The sequence below is a fragment of the Eschrichtius robustus genome, chromosome 5, assembly GCF_028021215.1.
Source record: "Eschrichtius robustus isolate mEscRob2 chromosome 5, mEscRob2.pri, whole genome shotgun sequence".
NCBI classification, from domain to species: Eukaryota; Metazoa; Chordata; class Mammalia; order Artiodactyla; family Eschrichtiidae; genus Eschrichtius; species Eschrichtius robustus.
The window spans coordinates 140,681,703-140,705,533 of record NC_090828.1 but is presented as its reverse complement, the minus strand read 5'-3'; the positions used below and the strand labels follow the sequence as shown (position 1 = coordinate 140,705,533).

The 23,831-nt window shown below is 47.0% G+C and overlaps 1 protein-coding gene across 2 annotated transcripts in view; it reads left to right on the top strand.

The window, feature by feature from the left end:
- Positions 1-23,811, top strand: part of CYFIP1 (cytoplasmic FMR1 interacting protein 1) — a 94,794-nt gene extending 70,983 nt beyond the window's left edge. For both annotated transcript variants that reach the window (XM_068545367.1, XM_068545368.1), the window contains exons 23-31: positions 5,860-5,947; positions 10,478-10,621; positions 10,880-10,970; positions 13,319-13,449; positions 18,721-18,793; positions 19,334-19,428; positions 20,220-20,458; positions 20,843-20,990; positions 22,990-23,811. In XM_068545367.1, coding sequence (XP_068401468.1) covers positions 5,860-5,947; positions 10,478-10,621; positions 10,880-10,970; positions 13,319-13,449; positions 18,721-18,793; positions 19,334-19,428; positions 20,220-20,458; positions 20,843-20,990; positions 22,990-23,154 — 1,174 coding nt within the window. In that variant the 3' untranslated portion in view covers positions 23,155-23,811. The remainder of the gene's footprint in view (positions 1-5,859; positions 5,948-10,477; positions 10,622-10,879; positions 10,971-13,318; positions 13,450-18,720; positions 18,794-19,333; positions 19,429-20,219; positions 20,459-20,842; positions 20,991-22,989) is intronic.
- The last annotated feature ends 20 nt before the right edge of the window (positions 23,812-23,831 follow it).

Below are 23,831 nucleotides of genomic sequence, written 5' to 3'. Positions count from 1 at the left end.
GGTCCAGTCTCGTGGTCCAGCCAGGGTCCTGGGATGGCTCTGTGTCACCTCCACACTCTGGCAACTGCCTTCCTGAGGCCTGTCCTCTCTGCGCTGAGCTTCGCTCCTGCTGTGTCAGCACATGCCAGAGAGGAAACGTGTGTGTGTGCTTGTGAGTGTGAGAAATGGGGGTGAGTATGAGTGAGGGTGTGTGTGAGAGACCGTGTGTGTGTGAGCGTTATGACCACTTTTTATTTTTTTATTTTTATGTATTTTTTATAAATTTATTTATTTATTTTTGGCTGTGTTGGGTCTCTGTTGCTGTGCACGGGCTTTCTCTAGTTGCAGTGGCTTCTCTTGTTGCAGAGCACAGGCTCTAGGCACATAGGCACTCAGTAGTTGTGGCTCGCAGGCTCTAGAGCGCAGGCTCAGTAGTTGTGGCGCACAGCCTTAGTTACTCCGCAGCATGTGGGATCTTCCTGGACCAGGGATCAAACCTGTGTCCCCTGCATTGGCAGGCGGATTCTTAACCACTGTGCCACCAGGGAAGTCCTATGACCACCTTTAAAAAGTAAGTGTCTTTTGCTTTTACTTTGCTTCACTACTGCATCTGAACATCCTACCATGTGTTGGCTTGATCACTACTGTCTTTTAGGCGTAGATTTTTGTGTCTTGATCCAGGGGTGCTGAGCTTCGACCCCCGAGGGCAGAAGGAGGCCCTCCTGTGGCCTGATCATACCTGCTATTGCCATTGTCTGTTTGGGACCCCAGGGTTGGTTTCCTTGTGGGAAATACAGGCCTGTTGCTGGTACATGGAGGTGTGCCATTAGGGCCATCGCCCAGCCCCATGCAGCAGCAGAGAGCACATGGCCATGGCCACAAGAACCACAGGTGAAGGAGCCCTGGTTGGCCTTCTTGGGTCAGGGGGCCCTGGGCCTGGCTGGGCACAATCCACTGGAACCAAACTTTAGAGACTACTCATGCCTGTAAACTCCCTTCTAAGTGCCCAGGTTCTTGAAACAGGTATTTTTCAAGTTGTTTTAGAGTTGGAATTAACTGAAAAAATATTTTTATTGCATAAGTAATGCATCATAATTGTAGAAAAGCTAGAAATTGTGTGTGTGTTTGTATGTGTGTATGTGTATATACATATATATATATATATATATATATATATATATATAAAATATGGAATAGGTATATGGGGAAAATAATTAAATCCCTAGAGATTTCCCTTATAACATGTCTATCTTCTAGAGTTTTTGCCATATGCTCGAATATACATGTGTATTTTTCGTTTTGCAGAAATGGATGTTGTTAGGCATACTGTTAAATACACATTCTTTTTTCACATCATATGTCATGATGAGGGGCATTCTGTGTGTACATACGTGCTTGTCGTGTTTCTGAAAGTCTAAGTCATGGCCAATGTTTGCAAGATTTTCTGTGCTTTGGTCGGTCTGTTTGGAACCTTTGGAATTAATTTCTGTTATGTCCCTTGAATCATTTTGCCTAGTGCTTAGAACTGGCGTCTCTAAAGGTGAAATGCAGCCGAACCCCACTATTGGCAAGTTGAGAAAATACGTTCTGTGGGGGGGCGTCGGGCAGGGCTGTGGAGGTGGTAGAATCAGGCAACACAAGGAGTTGTGATTTTCTTGTGTTATTTTAGGTTGCATTTTTGATTATCTAGCATTTTGTCGCCCTTTAAGGGATTCCCAGAGATCTTGCAAAAGGAACGGTTGAAGATGCTTCCTGGGCCCCCTTTGTGCCAGCTGCACTGCGTGTGGACAGCATCTGCCTGTTCTGGTCATCTTGGTGACAGCCCGCTGGGTCAAGGGCTCAAAAACAACAGGAGCCGTGTGGAAGGACTGCAAGGCGGGTGGGAGGGGGCTGAAATCTACATGGTGATGAAACCTCAGCACGTGCTGTAAACCTTTCTGTTGAATCACTGTGTTTTCTGAAAGATGCTCCAGGCATGGTGAGTCATGAGTGTGCAGTTAGGGAAAGAGGTCTATTTCGAGGCCCTGCCTGCCGAGCTGGGCCCACGTGGGTGCCCTTGCCCTGATCGGGGCCGACGCTGGGGAACAGCCCGCCGTCCTAGGCTACCTGTCCTACTGGCAGCAGGAGTCTTGTTGTCAGAGACGAGGTTGCCCGGACCCAGGTCAGGAAGTTGGTGCCGTGTGGCCCAGCAACCTTAGCAGGGGCGGAACACCTCCAGGCCGTGTCACTTGCACGGCCTGACGGACACTGTGGCATCAGGTGTATAAACTGACGAGTGGCACCTCTGCCCTGGGTCCCCGTAGCCCGTCCAGCACGAGGTCCACCTGAAGAGCAGCAAGCAGATGGCCGGCCTCGCCTGATAGTGTGTGCCCCCTGCTGCCCGCACGGCGCTGGTAGGTGGCTTTGCCTCCAATGGGCTGTGCGATTGATTGCACGGGAACCCAGTTTCCCACGCGTTGGAGCTGTGACCTTGGGCACGTGTGCTGGCAGGGGCCAGCGTGAAGTGACCTCAGCCTCCTTGGGCCCAGAAACCTGTGGTGCAATTCAGAGGGAGCCCTGGCTGCACGAGGTGCAGTCTTCACCGGAGCAGCCGCGCCAGAGGCCTCCGCCTCTTGCTAGCATTGGCGAAAGCCATTACTGCTGTATTTTTGACAGGTCTTTCAGTGGAACCCTTAGAGCTTCATTATCTGGAAAAGACATTTTAAAATAGCGTTTCGTATGTCCATGTTGCATGTGGAAACCTGAGAAGACAGACAAAATTATGCCACCCAGTATCTTAATTCCATGCCTGAGGGTTTTCTGAGAGCTGCTTGCGGGGAAACCAGAACTCCGTTTGTTGCTTGGCGTATCTACTTATTTTGCTGCTTATTTCCGATGAATGATTTATGCCTGGTGACTCTGGGACGTCGCATGGGGTGGCCTGTGACTTAAATTTAACCTGTACAGCTACTAATTGTGACAGCGCGATAGCCCTCCAAGTAAGCCAGCAGTTGGGATCAGAGTCGGGCCTCTTTGGCAGGAAGACCGCCGAGGAGGGTGTGTCCTCAGTGCAATGTACCACAAGGTTGTCCCATCACTGGCCATCCGTCCCTTGGTTAGGGTGCTGGCTGCCAAGTTTCTCCACTGGCATGTTTCCATTTTTCCGTTTGAAATTTATAAGTAATATATAGGGAGATAATCTGAGACTTTATAAATGGTTCCTTGTTAAAACTTGACCCACTAATTTCAGCATCTGTTGATGATTCTTACCCAAATCAGTTATCACTGTGGTGTTTGAACAATGGTGATTTTCTAACCTTTTCATTCCATCTACAGTTATTAATTGACATTCTGCTATACATATTAGCATTTTTTATCTGTTTGTTTCTTATTAGTAAGGGGATTCTAATGCAGGGTTAAAATCTGTTACTGTCACGACTTGGTGATGTGGCTCAAATCAGCTCTGCTTTGGCTAGTGGGAGCCCCTTCTGCCCCGTTTTTATATCTTCTTGTCTGTCCCCATGATTCTCAAGCCCTGTCTTACTTTCTGCACCACAAGAAGTCCCAGGTTCATCTTGGAATTCACCTACTTTATCCTTGTAATCTGTTATTCTATGAGGATTCCCTTTAATGGAGAATATTTTAAGATTAAGCAAAGTCTGGGTGTTAGGTATGCTCACTGCTACTGGTGTGTCCTTGTTTCTAGCCCCTTTCAGTGGTCAGAGCTAGGAAGGACTTACATGTGTGCTGTGTCAGATTCCTGTGGCTGCCATAATAAGTTACCACCAACTGGCGGGGGGGGCTTAAAGCAACAGGTTTATTCTCTCACAGTTCCGGAGGCAACAAGCCTAGAATCAAGGAGTCAGCAGGGCTGTGCTTCCTCTGAGGCCCTGGGTAGGGTCTTCTCTTGACTCTTTCCACCGCTGGTGTGGTGAGCAGTCCTCGGCCCGCAGCCGCATGGCTCCAGTTTCTGTCTCTGTTGGCATGTGGCATTTTCCTCATGTGTCTCTCTCCTATTCCTGTGAGGACTGGAGTCATGTTATGTTGGATTAAGGGCCAACTCTGCTCCAGTAAGACTTCATCTTAGCTAATTACGTCTGCAACAGCCCTGTTTCTGAATAAGAGCACATTCTGAGGTACTAGTAATTGAGACTTCAAGTTATCTTCTGCGGGGACACAAACCCATAATGTTTATATGTGTGTCTACTTCTATCCGGCTCTTTATGTATTGAAACCATGAATTCACACTGCTGTCTTCAATTCCAATTCAGCAATGCAGGCTTCATTTCTGTTTTTGTAACTTCCTTCTACACTGAGAATTCTTGTTTCATCATTCTTAAGATATTTACTCATTTGCTCAATTCTAGAACATGAAGAAAAAGTAGTTTCAGAATTACTTATCCTTCCCACTGTGAAACACAAACCTATTAACTGGAATTCAGTATTTTTTCCATTTTTTTATATTTAGATTGAGAAATGTATAGTCAAAAGGTGGTGTTCAAAAGTTATTTGAGATAATGGAGTAACAGAGTTTGGATTTACTCTTTGCCTTAAACAAGTGGAAAACTGGACGTTTATGAAACAACGGTTTTCACTGGATGTTTCCCAGGGGAAAGGAAACGAAGGGTGTGAGCTGTGTGACTTCCCCTGGCTTCCTGCCTGGGAGCATTTTGGAGGTCTTGTTTGGTAGAGGAGATGAGGAAGCTGAGACGGCCGGGATTTGCAAAGCAGAGTGTGGGAGAGGAGAGAGCTACACAGAGGAAGAGCTCCTGAAACCAACTTAGGAGCCCTTTAGCCTTTGCTTGAATATTAAACTGTGTGCGCTGGGTGGAAGTCCGCAAGGCTGTGGAAGAACAGCTGCCGGGGAGGGGTAGACAGAATTGTGCCCAGAGCTCGCCAGCACTAGGAGTCATTTGAAGTGGCCTGTGAGAATGGGGAAAGCTCACTGAATACCCAGGCGTTTGATAGAATTGCCAGCAGGGCCTATCTTACTACCAGCGCTAGGGTAGTGACTACTTTATACCCTTAACAGATCGTGAAAAGATCCTGCTGACTTGCAAGCAGTTTAAGCGTCTGCCCACAAAAACTCAACCCTCTTTAAAGGATAACGACAGAACCCAGCCAGTCAGCAACGTGATGTTTCCATGTAAATGTGATCAGCTCCGCAGGCCGCTGTCCTCTCCTCAGATGCAAACGTCTGTTCCATGCACTAGTGGTGTTTTGACAATTACATCCTTTTTTATTTATTAAAGTGCAATATGTGTTAATCAAGTTTTTTGAATTTAATAATTAGCAAATCCATGAATTTTTTTTATCATGCTTCTTTGTAAAAAGTTTTATATGTTTAAATGAACGCTTCTGATCTGAAAGTGTGAGTCGATTTTGACATTTCTGCTTTAAGATCCAAGCATGTGAGTTTTAGTGGCTCCTAATCTGTTACGAAGCCACAGTCTCTTGGCTCTGCAAGTGCGCTGACAGACTCATCTTCTGTCAGTTTGTACCCAGTGAGCTGAGTGACCGCGTCACTGCACGTGTCTGCCTTCCCACTCCTGTCCCTGCCATCGTTGCTGTGTCCAGAGGCCCAGCAGGGCCCAAGTGCCTGCATCACCTCTTTTCAAAAGACTGAATGAAATGGTCCTGGTGCCAAGTTTGGAGACTCTTTTTATGTTTTAGAAGGGCCTCCGGTGTCCTCACTCTGTTCCTGAACTTCGGATACATTTATCATACTTCAGAGTATTTATAGCTCATTCCTAGTATGGGTTTTGACTTCCCAGAATTTTCCTATGTGATGATTAATTGGGAGGAAGATTTAATTGATGAGTAATGGAAAAGTTCTGAATTTTAAAAAACTACCATTAAATTTTTGGTTTTCTTTCTTTTTTTTTAATCTTTCTTGTTTAGATTTGTTCGGACAGTATTACCATTTTCTCAAGAGTTTCAAAGAGATAAACAGCCAAATGCACAACCCCAGTATTTGCATGGATCAAAGGTAGGTTCTTTGGTGTTTGTATTACGATTTTTAAGTTCATAGCAAAGCGTATTTTGAAGTTTAATTTGAATCAGTCTAGTTTCAATAATTTGAATGTATCATGCCACATATAAAATGTTATTGTTTCCTTCACTTAGCACCCTTCTGAAAAGTAATGTAGTGCTGGGACAGCTTCTGGCCATGTGGTGGGTGTCAGCTGTGAGACTGTTGGAAGATTTAAAGGTGTAAAAATATCAAGCCAGGAAAGTTTGTGGAAGAGGCTTGGGGGTGGGGGGCACATCTGTGATGGAGGGGCAGGGTGGCCTGTCCAGCTGTGACACCTTAGAGGGAGGAGCTGAGGTGGGAAGGGGCACGCGGAAAACAGCTGACATCCAGGAACCACGGGACACCCACCATCCAATGAGATGAGGCAGGTTTCCCGGCTGACATGGGAAAGCTCACTGAATACCCAGGCATTTGATAGAATTGCCAGCAGCAATTCTATGCAGCAGGCAAGGGCATTGCTAAAGGTTAGTGTTGTCAGTATTTAAAGTACTCTTACAATTTAATAAGAAAAAGACAAGCATGCTGTGCTAAAAAGGAGGCAGGTGCATCTGCATCTGCAAAGTAGGTACCCATCTCAGGGGGAAAGAAGGATTAGATTGTGCTTTTTAAAGCGACCAGCTGTGACTGAACTTAAACTTACGGATTTCAGCCTCTTTGAGAAATTGTTCATGTCATTTTTATTCTTAAAACCTAAACCAGTATTTTTTTGTTAGATCATTTGGACCCCTAACAGAAGTCTAACAAAAGTTTACGTGAGGAACGCTGATGTTGACTGTTCATCTCATATGATACTTTTTTGAGGATCAAAGAAAGGCAGAATGCCAGAGCATCACGCTGTCAGAGTTGAGCCACCGTGTTCCTCGTGAGCACTCAGACGTGTCAGCTGCGCTTCAGTGTGCTGCTGTGCAGTTAGGGTGTTTGCACCTATGAGATTATGGAATACACAGGAATCCAGTTCGCAAATCCAGTCCGTTCTGTTGTTAGGAGTGATGAGTGAGGGCTAGTGTCTTACGGTAATAACATCGACTTAGATGAGTGCCCATTTATGGCGTTACCTTTTTGGATCCTGGTAGTATCACCACTCTGAGTGAACACTCTCTTGAGCACATCACTGATGTTCTCTTTCCTATAAGGTAAGTAAGGTTGTCCCTACTTCACAGTTGAAGATGCACAGTGTTGAGGGCATTAGAGAACCCAGGGCACGTGACTAGTGAGTCTGGAGCCCTCATCCACTGGTTTCCAGGCGAGGCCCCAGTCTCTGCATCAGGCGTGGTCAGCAGTGTTTCTTGACTTGAGCTGTGAGGCTCCCCTCCTCTGAGTCTGCGTGTTTTATAGTGTAGGATTTGTAATTTTGCCCTCTGCAGAGGTAGTTCCTCCTCCCCTTCCTCTGAGTAGGTACATTGCTCCGGTTGTGTTGTCCCTGGGATGTGCCATCTTTGGGGTGAGTGAGGGGGTGAGTGAGGTCTCCAGGAAGCCAGACACTCATCGGGGGGGGGGGGGCCGGGGACTAGGTGTCATTGAGCCCCAGGCCCTGACCAAGTGAGGGTGGCTTTGGGAGTGAATTTTCCCACTTGTAACATCAGGCCATTTAATTTTGCTAATGATTTTCATGTTTTTCAAGCATTAGAACTTATTACCAAGCAAAAACCTCACCCAGAATCCCAGCATCCTTTTTTTTTTTTTTTTTTGGCTGTGTTGGGTCTTTGTTGCTGCGCGCGGGCTTTCTCTAGTTACAGTGAGCGGGGGCTACTCTTTGTTGTGGTGCGTGGGCTTCTCATTGCGGTGGCTTCTCTTGTTGCAGAGCATGGGCTCTAGGCACGTGGGCTTCAGTAGTTGTGGCTCGCGGGCTCTAGAGTGCAGGCTCAGTAGTTGTGGTGCATGGGCTTAGTTGCTCCGCAGCATGTGGGATCTTCCTGGACCAGGGATCAAACCCGTGGGCAGGCAGATTCTTAACCACTGTGCCACCAGAGAAGTCCCAGAATCCCAGCATTTAAAGCACAGTTTAGGGACACTGCTTTGGGAAAGCAAGTGTTCTCTTGCTGCAAGTAATAAGCCCTTCCTTCTCTGGATTAAAAAATAATAATAAAGCACAGTTGGTGCTTTGAGGAGCGATGGCAGGGGGCAGGTTGTGTCTGAGCCCACAGTCAAGATACAGTCTTTTCAAGTCTGATAGGGTTGTAGGGATGAATGTGAGACAGGCATTTGGTAGTGTTTCCACCTTGGTGAATCTTGCATTTATTTGATCATTGGTTCGGACTCAGACTTTCTGTGTTGATGGTCCCAGGATCACCTGCACATTTGGTGATTCTCCAGAAGGATTCATTCACAGCCGCAGTTTATTACAGCTAAAGGACACAAAGCAGGATCAGCAAGGGGGAAAGATGCATCTGGTGGTGATGGAAGCAGGTGCGGGCTTCCAGTGGTCCCTCGTGGGGGTCGCATGGGACGTGCAGAGAGTTCCTGCCCAGGAAAGAGAAGCTCACAGGAACACCAGGGTCCAGGGCTAGGGGCATAGACACAGCCACCTGTGTGACTGGCCCAAGTTACTGAAACCCCAGAATCCCCAGAAGGAAAGGAGGGGCTTGCCGTGAATCACTATTTGTGCAAACAACCTAGACAGGCTTGTACAGCATGGTTAAGTGTCCCAAGTGTAGAAAACAACTGTATCAATCGGCAACATAGGCAACATTTCAAGGGCTGAGTTCCCAGGAATTGCAAGCAGGCCTCCTGAGGATATTCATTCAGAGCCGAGCAACTAGACTTTTGCCAGTTCTTCAGAATCCTTACTGTCCTGATGTGGTTCTCTGTGTACATAGAGGAAATATTTAAGACAATTATAAAAGGGGAAGGGGGAAGGTTATAGGGACCTAAAAGCAGGTGAGAGTGGTACATTTCACTCAAAAGTAGTAACATGTTGATAACAGTAGGTTGTGATAACTTACATAATGTATAATGTAAGACCTGGAACATCACTGAAAGACCTGTGCAAAGAGATACTTTCAAAAATACCACAGTTAAATCACAACAGAATTCTAAAAAATGTTTAAATGACCCACAGGAAGACAGGAAGAATGAAACAGAGCCTAACTTAAAAATCAGTAATTACATTACTTGTAAATGTATTAAATGTAAGTGGTCTAAAGACAGTTAAAAAGGCAGAGGGATTGACAGAGTGGATTAAAAAATATGACTGTATAAGAAACTCACTTCAAGTCGATGATATATGTAGGTTAAATGTAAAAGGATGGAAAAAGATGTATCACACAAACATTAATCAGAAGAAAGCAGAGTGACTGTATGAGTATAGGATAAAGCAGATTTCAGAGCAAAGAATATTACCAGGGACAAAGAGGGAGGGACATTACATAATGATAAAAAGGTCAAGCCACCAAGAAAATATAGCAATCCTAAATGTTTATGCACCAAACAACAGAGTTTCAAAATGCTTGAAGCAAAAACTGACATGAGTGAAAGGAGAAATGAACAAGTCCACAGTTGTAGTTGGGGAAGTCAACATTCCTTTCACTTAGTAATCGAAAGAATAAGTACACAGAAAATCAGCAACAAAAAAGAATGAACACCATCAACCAATACGATGTTATTGACATGTGTAGAACACTTCATCCAACAACAGCAGAACATACATTCTTTTCAAGTACCCTTGGAGCATTCTCCAAGATAGGCCATACCCAGGGCCATAAAACAACATCAACAGAATTCAAAGAACTGAAATATTATAGAGTGTGTTATCTGACCACAGTGAACTCAAACTAGAAACCAGTAACAAAGAGATGACAAGAAAATCAGAAATTAACACATTTCTAAATGATCCTTAGGGCAAGGGGAAGTCTCGAGGGAAATTTTTTAAAAAGACATTGACCTAAATGAAATGCAAATATATCAGAATTTACGGGGTGCAGCTAAAGAAGTGCTGAGAGGGAAACAGCACTGAATGCTTACATTGGGAGTCTCCCTGATAGGTGTGCAGACGTCTGTGTCCTTAGACAAGCTTGGAGGTCCCGTCTGACAAGAAACCACCCTGGCTACCTTTCTCGCCTGCCCCCCCTGCAGGGGCTGCTGTCCCCCACTCCCTGCATACCCCACTGCCTCATCAGAGTCTATCCTTGGTGTCTCCCACAGGAGACTGGGAGCAGTAACATGAGGGCAGCAGTGAGGCTCTGAGATACATTCATTTCTCATTCCAGGACCTCAGAATGTCTTCTGTAGGACTGGCAGTTTAATAAATGTTGAAGAACCAAATGGTTTTGTTTTCTTCCTTCTGTTTTAGCAAGCTTGTTTTTATGTCTTCAAGTTGAAAACATAGATACCAATAAAGGGCAGTCCAACAGGTTCTCTGGATGCCCCCACCTGAGGGCGCTGTGTGCTAATGCACTTTACGTATGGATTCTTCATCTTGACCTGTGCGTGGGGCTATGTTGAAAACCCTGGCAACTTCCATCAAGCGCTGGCCTTCTCTGTCCCCAGGCTTTGAACCTGGCCTACTCAAGCATCTACGGCAGCTACCGGAACTTTGTGGGGCCTCCACACTTCCAGGTCATCTGCCGGCTGCTCGGCTACCAGGGCATTGCAGTGGTCATGGAAGAGCTGCTGAAGGTGGTCAAGAGCCTGGTATGTTTCCCTCGGTGGGCTTCCTTCCTGGGGCGGGGGGTGGTGGTGGGGGGAAGGACTCTGCACACAATTCCTGTGTGGGGAGGGGCTTTCCACTCCATCTCTCACATCAGTCTCCACGCATGAGATTTCCTTTCCAGCCAAAGTCCCTGGTCGTTACCGTGCATTTGACTAACAGACTCCTTTTCAGAAGTGCCCGTCACACCCGCAGCCTGCGGGGCGGTGTGGCTGGCGGCTGACACAGCCCGTCTCTCGCAGCTGCAAGGCACAATCCTACAGTACGTGAAGACGCTGATGGAGGTGATGCCCAAGGTCTGCCGGCTGCCGCGGCACGAGTACGGCTCCCCTGGTGAGCACAGCGTCTCCCTGGGGTGTACCGGGAGGGACGGTGTCAGCCATAGGCCCCAGTAAGGGAAGTCAAGTCGGAAATTACTGATAAGGATCAGATCTGCCTTCCCCAGGCGGGAGGAGGTGGGGAGCCCAACCAGAGCCTGATTGTTTCCAGCAGAAAAAACCAGCCAGCCTTTCAACCAGGAGCAGGTGTGCAGGAGGGTGTGTAGGAGTTGCCGTTTGCGGTGGGCATGCTGGGTGGGGAGTGACAGGGCTGTGAGCCCTGTGCACCTTGGCTCTCCTACAACACCAGGATCTTGAAGGTCGCTGACCAGGGAGGGGCAGGGAGCTCCACTGCCAGGTCCAACTGCCCAGAGGCCTCAGAGGCAGCCCCGTGCAGGGGTGCTGCGTCCCCTGACAGCGCAGCCCTTCTGTCTTTCTGCCTGGCAGCCTCACTCTAATGAGAGCCTGTCTCATTGGCTGGCTGACCGTAGGGCCTTCGGGCAGATGTGCCCTTTGGGGTGCCAGACAGACCTGCATGGCCTGACCAGAGCGGATTTGGGGCTCTCCATGTGAACAGCCTTCGTGATCTCAGAAAGCATCGTTCGTGATAAAATTGGACTACAGGAACCCTCATCTCTTAGCAAAACTGCCTTTTGTCTTATATTCGTTACTACTTTCTTAAAAGCTGGACAACTATCTTAAGTGACTTGGGCCCACACGTGGGTCACCCATGAGAGACTGTTCTGATGGGTAGTCGGCTGGTGTGGCTGAGCCCCCGGATGTTGCTGGCACCGCCCAGGGCTATTGGTGTCTCAGGGGACAGTGAGATGACCCATTTGGCCCCTGGGAAGGGACATAGCTCTTGGTCTGGCCTGGCTTCGGAGGATCTCAGAAAACAGATGAGTAACATTGGGATAATAAAACTGTTGCTTAGATCCTGACTAGAGGTGGATATTTTAAATGTCAGAGACAGGCCATTTAGGCCAAATCCAAAGCTGGTCTGGGACAGAGCTGTGGACTTCAGGGCTGCTCTCTGAATGTCCTCGCCCAGCTGGCCTGGCACCACCGTGTGGATAGTGCCATGCTGCTGGGAGCGCCCCTGCGCTCTCGTGCCCGTCTCAGGTGGACCACAGAGAGGAAAGGATGGCCTCCCAGGCAGGCAAGGCTGTGGGGTCCTTGCCGAACGGCATTCAGGGCCTGACCTCTCGGAATGTGGGGTTTCAAGTCGTTTAAGTTTCTGACTTTGTTCTCCTCAGGGTTGTTGTGGCTATTCTAGGTCTTCTGCGTGACTGTAAATTCTGGAGTCAGCTTGGGGATTTTTGACTGCATCAGCATTGAATGGATGGATTGAGTTCTTTCCAGACTTTACGCCTTGTGTCTTTTCCTGCCTTATTACAACATCCAGGGCCTCCAGGACAGTGGTGAAGATGTGTTGTCTTGCTCTGGAGCTCTGGGAGAAGGTGTGCAGATTCACCACTGAGTGTGACACTAGCTAGCTACAGGGTTTTTGTAGATGTCCTTTATCAGACTGCGTACATTCCCTTCTGTGCCTGTGAAGGGATACTGAATTTTACCAAATACCTTTTCTACCTCTGCTGGAGATGACAATGTGGTCTTTCTCATTTATTGCGACGTGATGCCTCCTCTGAAGATGCAGGCAGACCTTGGAGATATTGCAGGTTTGGTTCCAGATAACCGCAATAAAGTGAATATTGCCATAAAGCAAGCCACATGAATTTTTTTTATTTCCTGGTGCATATAAAGTTATGTTTACACTATACTGTAGTCTATTAAGTGTGCAATGACACCATGCCTTATAAAACATACATATCTTAATTAAAAACACTTCATTGCTAAAAAATGCTAACCGTCATCTGAGCCTTTAGCAAGTTGTGATCTTTTTGCAATAGTAACATCAAAGATCACTGATCCCAGATCACCGTAACAAACACAATAATAATGAAAAAGTTTAAATATTTCAAGAATTACCAAAATGTGACAGAGAGACATGAAGTGAGGAGACGCTATTGGGAAAACGGCACCTATAGACTGGCTTGACGCAGGGCTGCCACAAATCTCCAATTTGTAAAAAAACAATATCTGCGAAGCGCAGTAAAACAAGCTATGCCTGGACAGGGTTGACAGAGAAAGAGGCTTTGGAGCTGAGGCCCAGCACTCAGGTGGTGGACAAACCACCAGTACAGGGAAGGTGCTGGGGTCAGGAGACGTGCGGCCATATCCTTGTGGGCACAATGGCAGTGTGAGAATGCTCAGTGCTCCCGGCCGTGAACCCCAGGCTGCTCCCTGTGGGGCTCCCTCCCCTCCAGCCTCCCCCAGCCCCACACTCATTCTGTGCCACCACAGGCATCCTGGAGTTCTTCCACCACCAGTTAAAGGACATTGTTGAGTATGCGGAGCTGAAGACGGTGTGCTTCCAGAACCTACGGGAGGTAGGCAACGCCATCCTCTTCTGCCTGCTCATAGAGCAGAGCCTGGTGAGTGCCCTGCCCTGCCCCTCCCCGCGTCCCGCCAAGCCCGCCTCCCCATGGGTGATGGAACAGGCCGAGCTTTAGATGCTTGATTCAGTGGGGTTATTTAGTGGCGGAAGGGGAGCAAGTATCGTAAAGCACCGTTCTTTTCTCATGACTGTTTTAGACTTTAATTTGAATTTGTCCCCTACAACTGGAAAACAAAAATGCAATGCAGTTCATCATTTAAGAATGTCTTATATAGTATTTGCTGCATCTAAATTAACATATGTGATATACACATAAGGTAAAAGCACTGCTGCCCAGGGGAATTGTGTATGATGGAAAGTTCCATAGCTGCGGCTGTGGAGCCCTCGAAATGTGGCTACGTGTGAAGAACTGATTTTTAAATTTTGCTGAATTTTTTTTTACATTTAAATAGTTGCATGTGCCCCATGCCTACTGCAGTGGACAGCATAATAAAGCAAACACTGGGAGCCCACCACACTAGGAAAGCACACATGGGACACCCACCTTCTCCACTGATTGCCTCCTGGTGGTGTCATTTAGCCTCTCCCTCTGTCCCCTGTAGACCATGTCAACTGACAGTTCTGCACCGAGAGCCTTGGTGAGTGTAGCATGGACTCTTGCGTGGCCTCACTCTGCCTCTCCCTCAGGACTAGAGAGCCGGGCATCTTCCCTGGTGCTGGCCTCTTCCCGTCCTGTTAAATGCTCCGTTTGTATCTTTTGTCCATTTTACTACAATTTGTGCATCTTCTGTATGTTACACTTAAATGCAAATACCTCCCCCTGTTTTTGGCTTGTCTTTCCACTCTAACAGTGGTGATGTTTGGTGAACTGATACTCTGAATTTGAATGTAGGCTCTCTCTTTTTTTTTTTTTTTCTAATGGTTAGCACTTTTTGAATCTCTTCAAAGAAGTCCTTTCCTACCTAGGGGTCATAAAGATATTCTTTCATATTTTCTTCTAAGGGTTTTAGGTGTTGCTTCTCTTCAGTTTATACTCCTTGTGGAGTTGGTGTTTGTGTGTAGTGAGATGTGGATGAAGTTCTTTTGTCCTCTGTGGGGTAACCAGTTGTCCCTCCTCCAGTGGCCGAAGGAAGACTCCTTTCTTTGCTGGTCAGCAGTGTCACTCTGTCATCCTTCAGCTTTTTGTGGATGTGCTGGTCTGTTTCTTGGCTTTCTTCCTCATTCCACCAGTCTGCGTGTCTGTCCGTGGCCTCTAAAACGTTGTCTTACTCATAGTAGCTCTAACTTAAGTCTTGACACCTGACAGGACGTGCTCCTAACCTTTTTCTTCTTCAAGCACATGCTCCCTCTTTGTGGATCTTTGCTCTGCTCTGAAAGTGTTAGAATCGGCTTGCCAAGTGCATTGAAAAAGCATATTGGCATTTCGATGGGAATCGTTTTGCATTTCTGGCTCCGTCTGGGGAGATCTTTTCTCTGTTACTTCTTAAAGGCAGTCTCTTGTCTCCAGGGCCCTGGCAGCTTGGCAGAGGCAAGGTCGTGTTTTGCAGTGACCGGGGCTGGGGTGCCCGTACACTGTGCAGGGCGTGGCAGTCAGACTGCCAGGCCTGTAGGGGCTGAGCCACTGGACTGGCCCTCTTACACCCAGGTACACAAAAAAGAAAATATGTTGGCTCTCGTGTCAGGGAGTCCAAGGTCGGTTACAGGGTACAGCCTCTGGTCAGGACCCGCATCTTCTGGCTTCCCCTCTGCTACTCTGCTCCCCGGAGACCCTTTCCATGTGGTGCCAGAGATGGGCACCTCCCAGGCCCTCACTGTCCCACTAGCTGTGACTCGGCCCAGCCCGCCTCCCCTGCAGCAGGAATGGTGGTGCAGGGCCGGCGGGCGGCTCCCTGAAGAGCTGGTGTCCAGGGCGGCCTCACTCCAGGAACAGCTGAGGGAGAACTGAATCTTTTATCTTTCATGTGTATTTACATGTGAATTTTTAACAACCAGATAAGTTAGGGAAAATTCCTTTAAATAGTAATCACTCATCATGAATTTTAAAGATTTAATATAGGAAAATTCCCTTCATGAGTGACTTTTCCTGAAACACACACATAAAGGGAACACTTGGACATTTGTTGGCTTCTGGAAGGAGTGTGATCCTGTGTTAGAAACTTAGGGAAAGAGAAATCTGGAACTGATGTGATCCTTACCTGCCCAGACCCTTCAGTAATTCCTGTTGTCTATCCCTGGACACCAGTGCAGCCCTTCTGAGGCATCCAGCACTCTCAAAGCACCAACCCCCCCACCCTTCCCAGGCGCCCAGCACTCTGGATGGCCCCCTGCAGTTCTTGGGGACCAGCCTCAACAGTGGCTGGACCTTCCAGGTCTCAGGAGCCAGGTGAGTGCTGGGCCTCAGCGCCCAGGTGACACAGATGCCCGGTGTCTCTTCCCTTCTGAGACCAGGGCCTGGGTCTCAAGTTTACACCCTGTACTGGGCTCCCCTGAGTGACAAGCACAGTGCTGGGCATCTAGGAAAGACATTAAATCAGTTGATCTTAAAGCAAACTTTGGCTTATGAGTGGATGGATGTTTCTGAAACAATAAAAGGTCACCTACAACTCAGTTGAGTGCCATTTTCTTTTCACTGCAGATTCCGTGGCCCATGAGTGGCCCCTGGACACGGTGGCTCTACCTGCAGGAATCTCTGTCCCCACCCCCTCCTGCCCTCTGTGCACCGTCACCCTTTGCTTCCTCCTTCCCCCCCTCACCTGTCAGTGCACCTTATGGCAGTGGCAAGAAGCCGCACTCTTTGTGTTGGGCAAATCTGCTCCCAGGCCCTGCCCCAGACTGGAATTTTGTGGTCTTGCATTTGTCCTTTTGGAAATAAGGGGTGGTGTTTTCCAGTACCAGGGTGGGACTCTGTAAGGTGAAAGATGCATGGCTCTTCTCACTCCATCTCATCAAACCCAGATTCCAGACACTGATCTCTCCTTGGTGGTTGTTTTGGTGTCTCCAAGGAAAGTGGTAATAAACTGTGTTTGGCATTTGTATGGACTCCCATTAATATAAATGGAGATGTTAAGCGTAGATGTGTTCTTCAAATTGCCACATTAGAAAAGTGGGGTAACCGTCACCCAGCTGCAGGGGGCACTGAGCCTGTAGTGAGGCCCCCAGGGTATTGGTGGCCCCAGCTGGCACCAAGATTTGGTTCAGTAACCAACAGTGTTGATCTTACTCTGAAACTCTGCATTGGATAGATACGTCTACCTTTCTGAAGAAGGGTGTTTTCGTTTCGTTCTTTAAATTCTGCTCTTTAAGCCCAACCTGAAATTTTTGGTGATGTAGTTCTTTTTAGCTTATATGTGTGTGTGTTCACTGAACTTTTTGTTTCAGAATAGTTTTAGATTGCTTGTTTTTTTGTTTTTTTTTTAAATAAATTTACTTATTTTATTTAATTTATTTTTGGCTGCGTTGGGTCTCCGTTGCTGCGCATGGGCTTTCTCTAGTTGCAGGGAGCGGGGGCTACTCTTCGTTGCGGTGCGCGGGCTTCTCATTGCGCTGGCTCAGTAGTTGTGGCGCACAGACTTGATTGCTCCGCGGCACGTGGGATCTTCCTGGACCAGGGCTCAAACCTGTGTCCCCTGCATTGGCAGGCGGATTCTTAACCACTGTGCCCCCAGGGAAGCCCTGCTTGTTTGTTTTTAATACTGGATTTTATAGCCATTCTCCCTCTTTCTCTGGCTTGGTTTGGGTGCAGAAATTTGAGTTCATTGTCATTCACACCTGGAAGCTGCACTGATAGCCAAGTGGTCCCTCTAAAAGTGGTGTTGCCAGCAGGCAGGTGCTTTTACCACCTATAGAGCCCTCCATCTGTGTGGCTCTGCCCCAGCCGTTGCACCCAGCAGCTCTCTTCCCTCATCAAAGTCTCCCACCCCCCATCCATTGGCCCGGCCACTTTCTTGCAGTTAGTCACCTTCCAGATGCCCTCCAACCCTCTCGGTGCAGATGGGCTGATCTCCCGTCTCCACTTGGCTTTTTTTCACTTGACAGTAAATATATTTTGGAGATCACCCCGCATCAGTAAGTGGTGACGTTCCTCAGCCTCTCTTAGCTGCGTGGCACTCCACGGACATTGCCCCCATGCTGTGTTTGCATGCTGTGCCGTCGCCGTCTGACGCCTTCCTTCTTTAAGCATGTCCTCTTTCGGCCCCCACGCCTCCTTCTCCTAGTGCAGGGGGCCTGGGGACCAGGTCCTGTGTGCACTGGCCTAGAGGGGCTCCCGTCACGTGTATGCTGCGTGAAGAACTCGTGTTGTTGCTGGACTTGGGCGCAGGAGACGGGGTGGAGGTCAGCCTCCCTCTGGGGGGTTCTGGAGGAGCAGGGGTGGCTGATTAGCTGCTGCACCGGGCTTACGTTAGGTGACGATGGGACCCTCACTTGATGGGTACAGAAAGCCTTCTCTTCCTCCTCTTGGTCTTAGCCTTGCTTTCATCTTTGGGGAGATCCTCAGAAGGGAAACTCTCATCAGTCAGTATGTTTTGACTCTCTGATAACCATTTCTTTAACAATTTTTTTTATTAACGTTTCAGGATGGGTGTAGAGTAGGAGGCATGAGAGCCCGTTCTCGTCTTCCGCCTTTTTGCCCTGAGGTGAACGCACCGCGGTCTAAGGAGCTTTCCCTTGTTTACGGGTCCTCAGACTCAGGAAGGGCGCCCTGTTCTTGCCCATCTTTGGGTTCATGCTGGGCTTTTAGGAGTTCTGCAACCCCTGTGACATTGGAAGTAAACTTTCTCCCTGCATTGCATTGTTCTGGAGGTCTTGTGTAGCGTGGGGTTTTATTGCCTATTTAAAGGAGTTGGTGATCCAACAACAGGTTCGGAGCGACTGCTCAGAATCTTGTTTTGGGCTCTGTGGGGAATCGCTGACACTGCCCCTTCCTTCTGCCTTCTGCACTGTTTACACAGGAAGCACCTCCTTCCTATCTCTGCACGGAGGGCTGCAAAACTGTAAAATACGAAGGCCACGTTCAGTGCTGGGTTTACTCATGTCTCTGTTTAAATTAGTCAAAAGTAAGTAAAAATGAAAATTCAGTTCCTCAGCCACATTCCAAGTACGTAATTGCCACATGTGGCTGGTAACTACCTTAAGAGCACAGCTAGGGGACATTTCCGTCATCCCAGAGACTCCTGTTGGGCAGTGCTGTTTGCAGTGTTTAATTTACACTAAATGCCAACGACGTGCCTTGTTTTCAGCGCCTGATTTCTTGGTCCATTTTTGCTGTGAGATAAGCTTCCTAACGCAGCCTTCGTTTTCTTTGCTCTAGTCTTTAGAAGAAGTATGCGACCTGCTGCACGCAGCCCCTTTCCAGAACATCTTACCGAGAGTCCACGTGAAAGGTGAGCCAGTCCTCTGACCAGGGCAGGGATGCATGTCTGTGTGGCCAGGGAGTTCTCGTTAGTTACAGGCCAGCTTTGTTTGAGTTTCGTGCCTGTTCAGTCATAACCTGGGGTAGTTGGTAACATAATGTAGTTAAATGAGTGTCAAATAACGGAAGTATTTAGGGCTGAAATGCTGTGTCTTGGATGTGCTTCAGAATAGCACGGAAGCAGGGGTGTTGGGTATCTATGAAACAAGAGTGCCCATCTCATGATTGTTGCAGCAGATGGGCACAGAGGATTCATTGTACTGTGCTCTGTTTTTGATTACATTTGGATTTTTCAATAAGTTTTTAAAAGTGAATATTGAACAGAAAATCAATTCTCTGAGTTAAAATAGCAAATGAGCCAGTTCCATAAAAGATTTTTCAAAGAGAACCTACATGTATAATGTTAAACATTTTTCATTTGGTTGGTTTTTGTTTGTTTTGACAAAATTAAACTTGTGCAGTTATTATTCATACAAAGGAACAGAGTGTAAAATATTTTTTTCCACTGCAGAGGGAGAGAGACTTGATGCCAAAATGAAAAGACTAGAATCAAAGTACGCCCCACTGCATCTTGTTCCTCTCATCGAAAGACTGGGAACCCCTCAGGTAACGCATGTTGGGGCCGCTGTCACTGCTGTGAGCTGGGCCCCCCACGTCAGGCCACTGGCGGGGCTGGGGCTTGAGAGCAGGGGTTCTGGGTGAGACGCAGCCCTGAAGCGTCGTGAGGGGGAACAAGCCCACTCAGCCGCTCAGGCCCCAGTGTCTCAAGTGGGGCTCGTAACAGGACCTTGTCACAGGGTGGCCAGGAAGTTTGAATGAGCTAACACGTGGAAGGGACGTAGAACGTCACCTGGCACGTGAGACAGACACAGAAAACATCGCTCTTTTTGTCGTCCATCCCTTCACGAAGAAGGCTTTCTCATAGGTTTTTAAGAAGAGAAGGCAGGGAGGAGTTCCGCGAACTTAGGCCAGCTACATCAGAGTCTCTCAACCTCAGCACTGTCGCCATTTTGGACGAGATAATTCTGTGTTGTGGGGACTGTCCTATGAATTGTAGGACATTTAGCAGGATCCCTGGCCTCTACCCACTAGATGCCACTAGACCCACCCCAAGCTGTGACAACCAAAAATGTCTCCACACATTGACCGATGTCCTCTGGAGACAAATCACTCCCTGTTAAGAACAGCTGTACTCGACAGTTCTCAACTCTGAAATACATTTAGTGTGGTAAGACATACGGGTAATAGCCGACATATTTATTTTGTTGATGCTTATTTCTAAAAACCCTCTTCTGCAAGCTGGGATAGTTTCCAGTGAGTCAAAAACAAAACCGGAGTACTTTAGTTTCGGCACTCCAGCCTCCTGCCATGCCCGTGACGTTTTGTCCTTCCTACAGCAAATTGCAATAGCAAGAGAGGGGGACTTGCTGACGAAGGAGCGCCTCTGCTGTGGCCTGTCCATGTTTGAAGTCATCCTGGCTCGGATCCGGGCCTTTCTGGACGACCCCATCTGGCGGGGGCCCCTGCCCAGCAACGGGGTCATGCACGTGGACGACTGTGTCGAGTTTCACAGGCTGTGGAGCGCCATGCAGTTTGTCTACTGCATTCCTGTGGGGACACACGAGTTCACAGTCGAGTAAGCGCGTGTGCTCGGGGCGGGGTGGGGGAGAGAGCCTGGCGCTGGGCTAACACAGGGGACCACCTTCCTCTGGAAATGGACCCCCAAGTTGCTGAGCTGCTATAAAGCTGCTCAAGTGCCCAGCAAGTGCCTCAGGGCTGGGCTTCTGGAGTTGTCTGAACTCATGGAAACATGTGCAAGTCAGGTGTGCATTTTGCTAAGATAGGAGGGCCGCAACTTCATGAACTCATTCTTCATGGAGGAGCCACAGTTTGCCAGAGGAACCCCAAAGAGGTGTTTACCAGGGACACACCTCTCTGCTCAGCATTCCAGGCGGGGCGCGCAGGTGGTCTGGTCGCTGGAGTCTGATCACTCATCCTACCTACCGCTTCTTGTCCCCAGGCAGTGTTTTGGCGACGGGCTCCACTGGGCTGGCTGTATGATCATTGTGCTTCTTGGGCAACAGCGGCGCTTTGCTGTACTGGATTTTTGCTACCATCTACTCAAAGTCCAAAAACATGATGGCAAAGATGAAATTATCAAAAACGTGGTATGTGGAAGTTTCACAAAAAAAAGATACTTTCTAGTTACTATAAGTCGTTTTTCTGGGAATGTTTCTCATGCCAGGACAACTGAAGCTTTCTTTTCACTCCCCAAATGAATCTAAATAGAATTAGTAAGTAAAGGAGTCTGGTACTGAAATACTAATGGTTCCATTTTCCTTCTATTTTCAAGGTATGTAGACCTACTTCAAATTATAGAGCCTTGTAAGATCTGCATTTTCAGATTATTGGCATACCCTTCAAGTCTTCTGGCTCCCTTCACTGTAGTTAAAGTGTGTTTGAGGCTTTTTTAAAGATCTTTTTGTGTTTTATGGATTCTTTGTAACTGAATTCCAGAAAATACTCTGCCATTATCTTTTCAAATATTTTAGTTTTTCTTCCATTTTGGGACTTCAGTTAGATATGTGTTAGACGGACTTATCTGGTCTCCACTTAATATCTCACAGTTTTCTAGGTCAGAAGTCGGGTACAGCACAGTTCAGCTGGGTCTTCCATTTACAGTTTCACAAGGCCACTATCAGTGTGCCTGTAGGGCTGTGCTCCCTTCTGGAGCCTCTGGTCATGGATCTGCTTCCAGACTCATTCAGGTGGTTGGCTCAATTCAGTTCCTTACAGCTGGAGAACTGAGGTGTCCATTTCCTCTTCCTTGGCTTTCTGGGCTGTACCCAGAGTACTGTCTTCATTTAACTAACTCACTTCAGCTCAGTCTGACCTGCTGTGCTTTTACTTTCGAAAGTCATTAGTTTATATTTAACATGTTGACTTGATTCTTCTTCAAATCTTGGTAGTAATTGATAATTTTATCTTCTTCATGGAATTTTTTCCAATTTTTATTCCTTTACACATTTCATGTATCTTATGTTCTTTATTTTTTAGTTCTAGTATCTGAGGCCTCGAGGGGTATCTAAAACTCTGAAATGTTCCACTGCGTTGGACTTTTTTTTTTTCTTTTTGGCTGCATCAGGTCTTAGTTGCGGCACGCAGGATCTTCTTTGCAGCACGTGGGATCTCTCATCGCGGCACACAGGCTCTTCGTTGCGGCGCGCAGGTTTCTCTCTAGTTGTGGCATGTGGGTTTTCTCTCTCTAGTTGTGGCGCGCAGGGTCCAGAGTGCGTGGGCTCTGTAGTTTGAGGTATGCAGACTCTCTAGTTGAGGTGCGTGGGCTCTGTAGTTGTGGCGTGCAGGCTTAGTTGCCCCGTGGCATGTGGGATCTTAGTCCCTTGACCAGGGATCAAACCAGTGTCCCTTGCATTGGAAGGCAGATTCTTTACCACTGGACCACCAGGGAAGTCCCTGTGTGTTGGATTTTATTTATTTGGCAGCTCTTGTTTGATAGGGTTTTCTCCTAGGATTTTCATTTACTGTTCATCTCCCAGAATTATTACCAACTTGGGACCACTTTAGCCTAATGAGAGGTCCAGGCTTCGTGGAGAGTCTCCAGGTGTAGTCCACCTTGCTTACTGCCCAGGCTCTCTCCTCATCCCACTGCTGCTGGTGGCATCTATCCCTGAGGAGGTCTTGGCTTTTGCTTTACTTCCTGCATAGACAGAACCAGCAGTGCTTGTGGTTTTTTTATCCGGTTCTATTATAGCATGAAGGTCTGTCAAAGCATCCTGTCCACAATAACTGGAAATTTTTAAAACTTGTGTTATACTAGGTTTACTGGTCTTTCCCCATTGACCATATTATCTTCATCTTTACATTCCTGGCTTTTAGGAGGTGTCCTATAGGTTCTTAATACCTGTTTGTTGAATAAATAGGTCTGTTAAGTTTTACAAATGAACCTACAGTTAGTAGCATGAAACCAACAGAGAAATGTTGCAAAATATATTCAGCGGTCTACTAGTTACATTAATGAGATGGTACGTGTCAATAGTTTGCTATAATTTTTCTGAGAAAATATGAAAATCCTGACATTTTGACACATGAAGAATAAATGTATAACTGTTAGTTATTAGTAAAACATCCTAATTTTAACTGTTGTAGCCTTTGAAGAAGATGGTGGAGAGAATTCGCAAGTTCCAGATTCTGAATGATGAGATAATCACTATCTTGGACAAGTACTTGAAGTCGGGCGATGGAGAGAGCACGCCCGTGGAACACGTTCGCTGCTTTCAGCCACCTATCCACCAGTCCCTGGCCAGCAGCTGAGGGCATGTGTATCATCACCTGTTTTTGAAGAGTCCCAGTACTGACTGCATTTAAGAACTATAAGGGCATGTTTTTCTTTCCATAAACTATTTAGTGAGATCTTTAGGAACTATTTTTCAGTATCTCTGTGCCTGTTAAAGGGGGTGTTTTCAATCTAAAAGCTTAATTTTATAAAATTGACTTATTTTTCTACACTAAAATTGTATATACTTTTGGTAATTGGAGAGTCTGAGAATTTGGCTGCTGATGGTTGCCATCATGTTCTTACAAAATTATTTTCCATTTTTCTATGGAATGTTCCAACAGCTAGCTATGTTATGAAGTGCTGCTGAGTTCATCCATTTATCCTTTAACAAAGGATCCGTAACTTTTAGGGAAAGATTTGTGAACTTAAGCAAGAACCTTAATTACCAGCTAATTGTGATAAAACCCATTACCAATTAGAATTAAACTTAATGATTATTTAGCTTTTGTTTAGGGATTTTTCTGGTTTTTTTTATGAAAACCTTTTCTAAGTCATTCGTTCCTTTCCCCTTTTTGTGTCAGTGTTTCAGAAAATAGTGAAGCTTGATTTCTCTGCTTCTGCTAAATCCAGTTGTGACAAAATCTAATTTGTGAGGTATGATTTAAAGGTTACAGAAATAAAACTAATGAAACCTGTTTGTGTTCCTTCATTT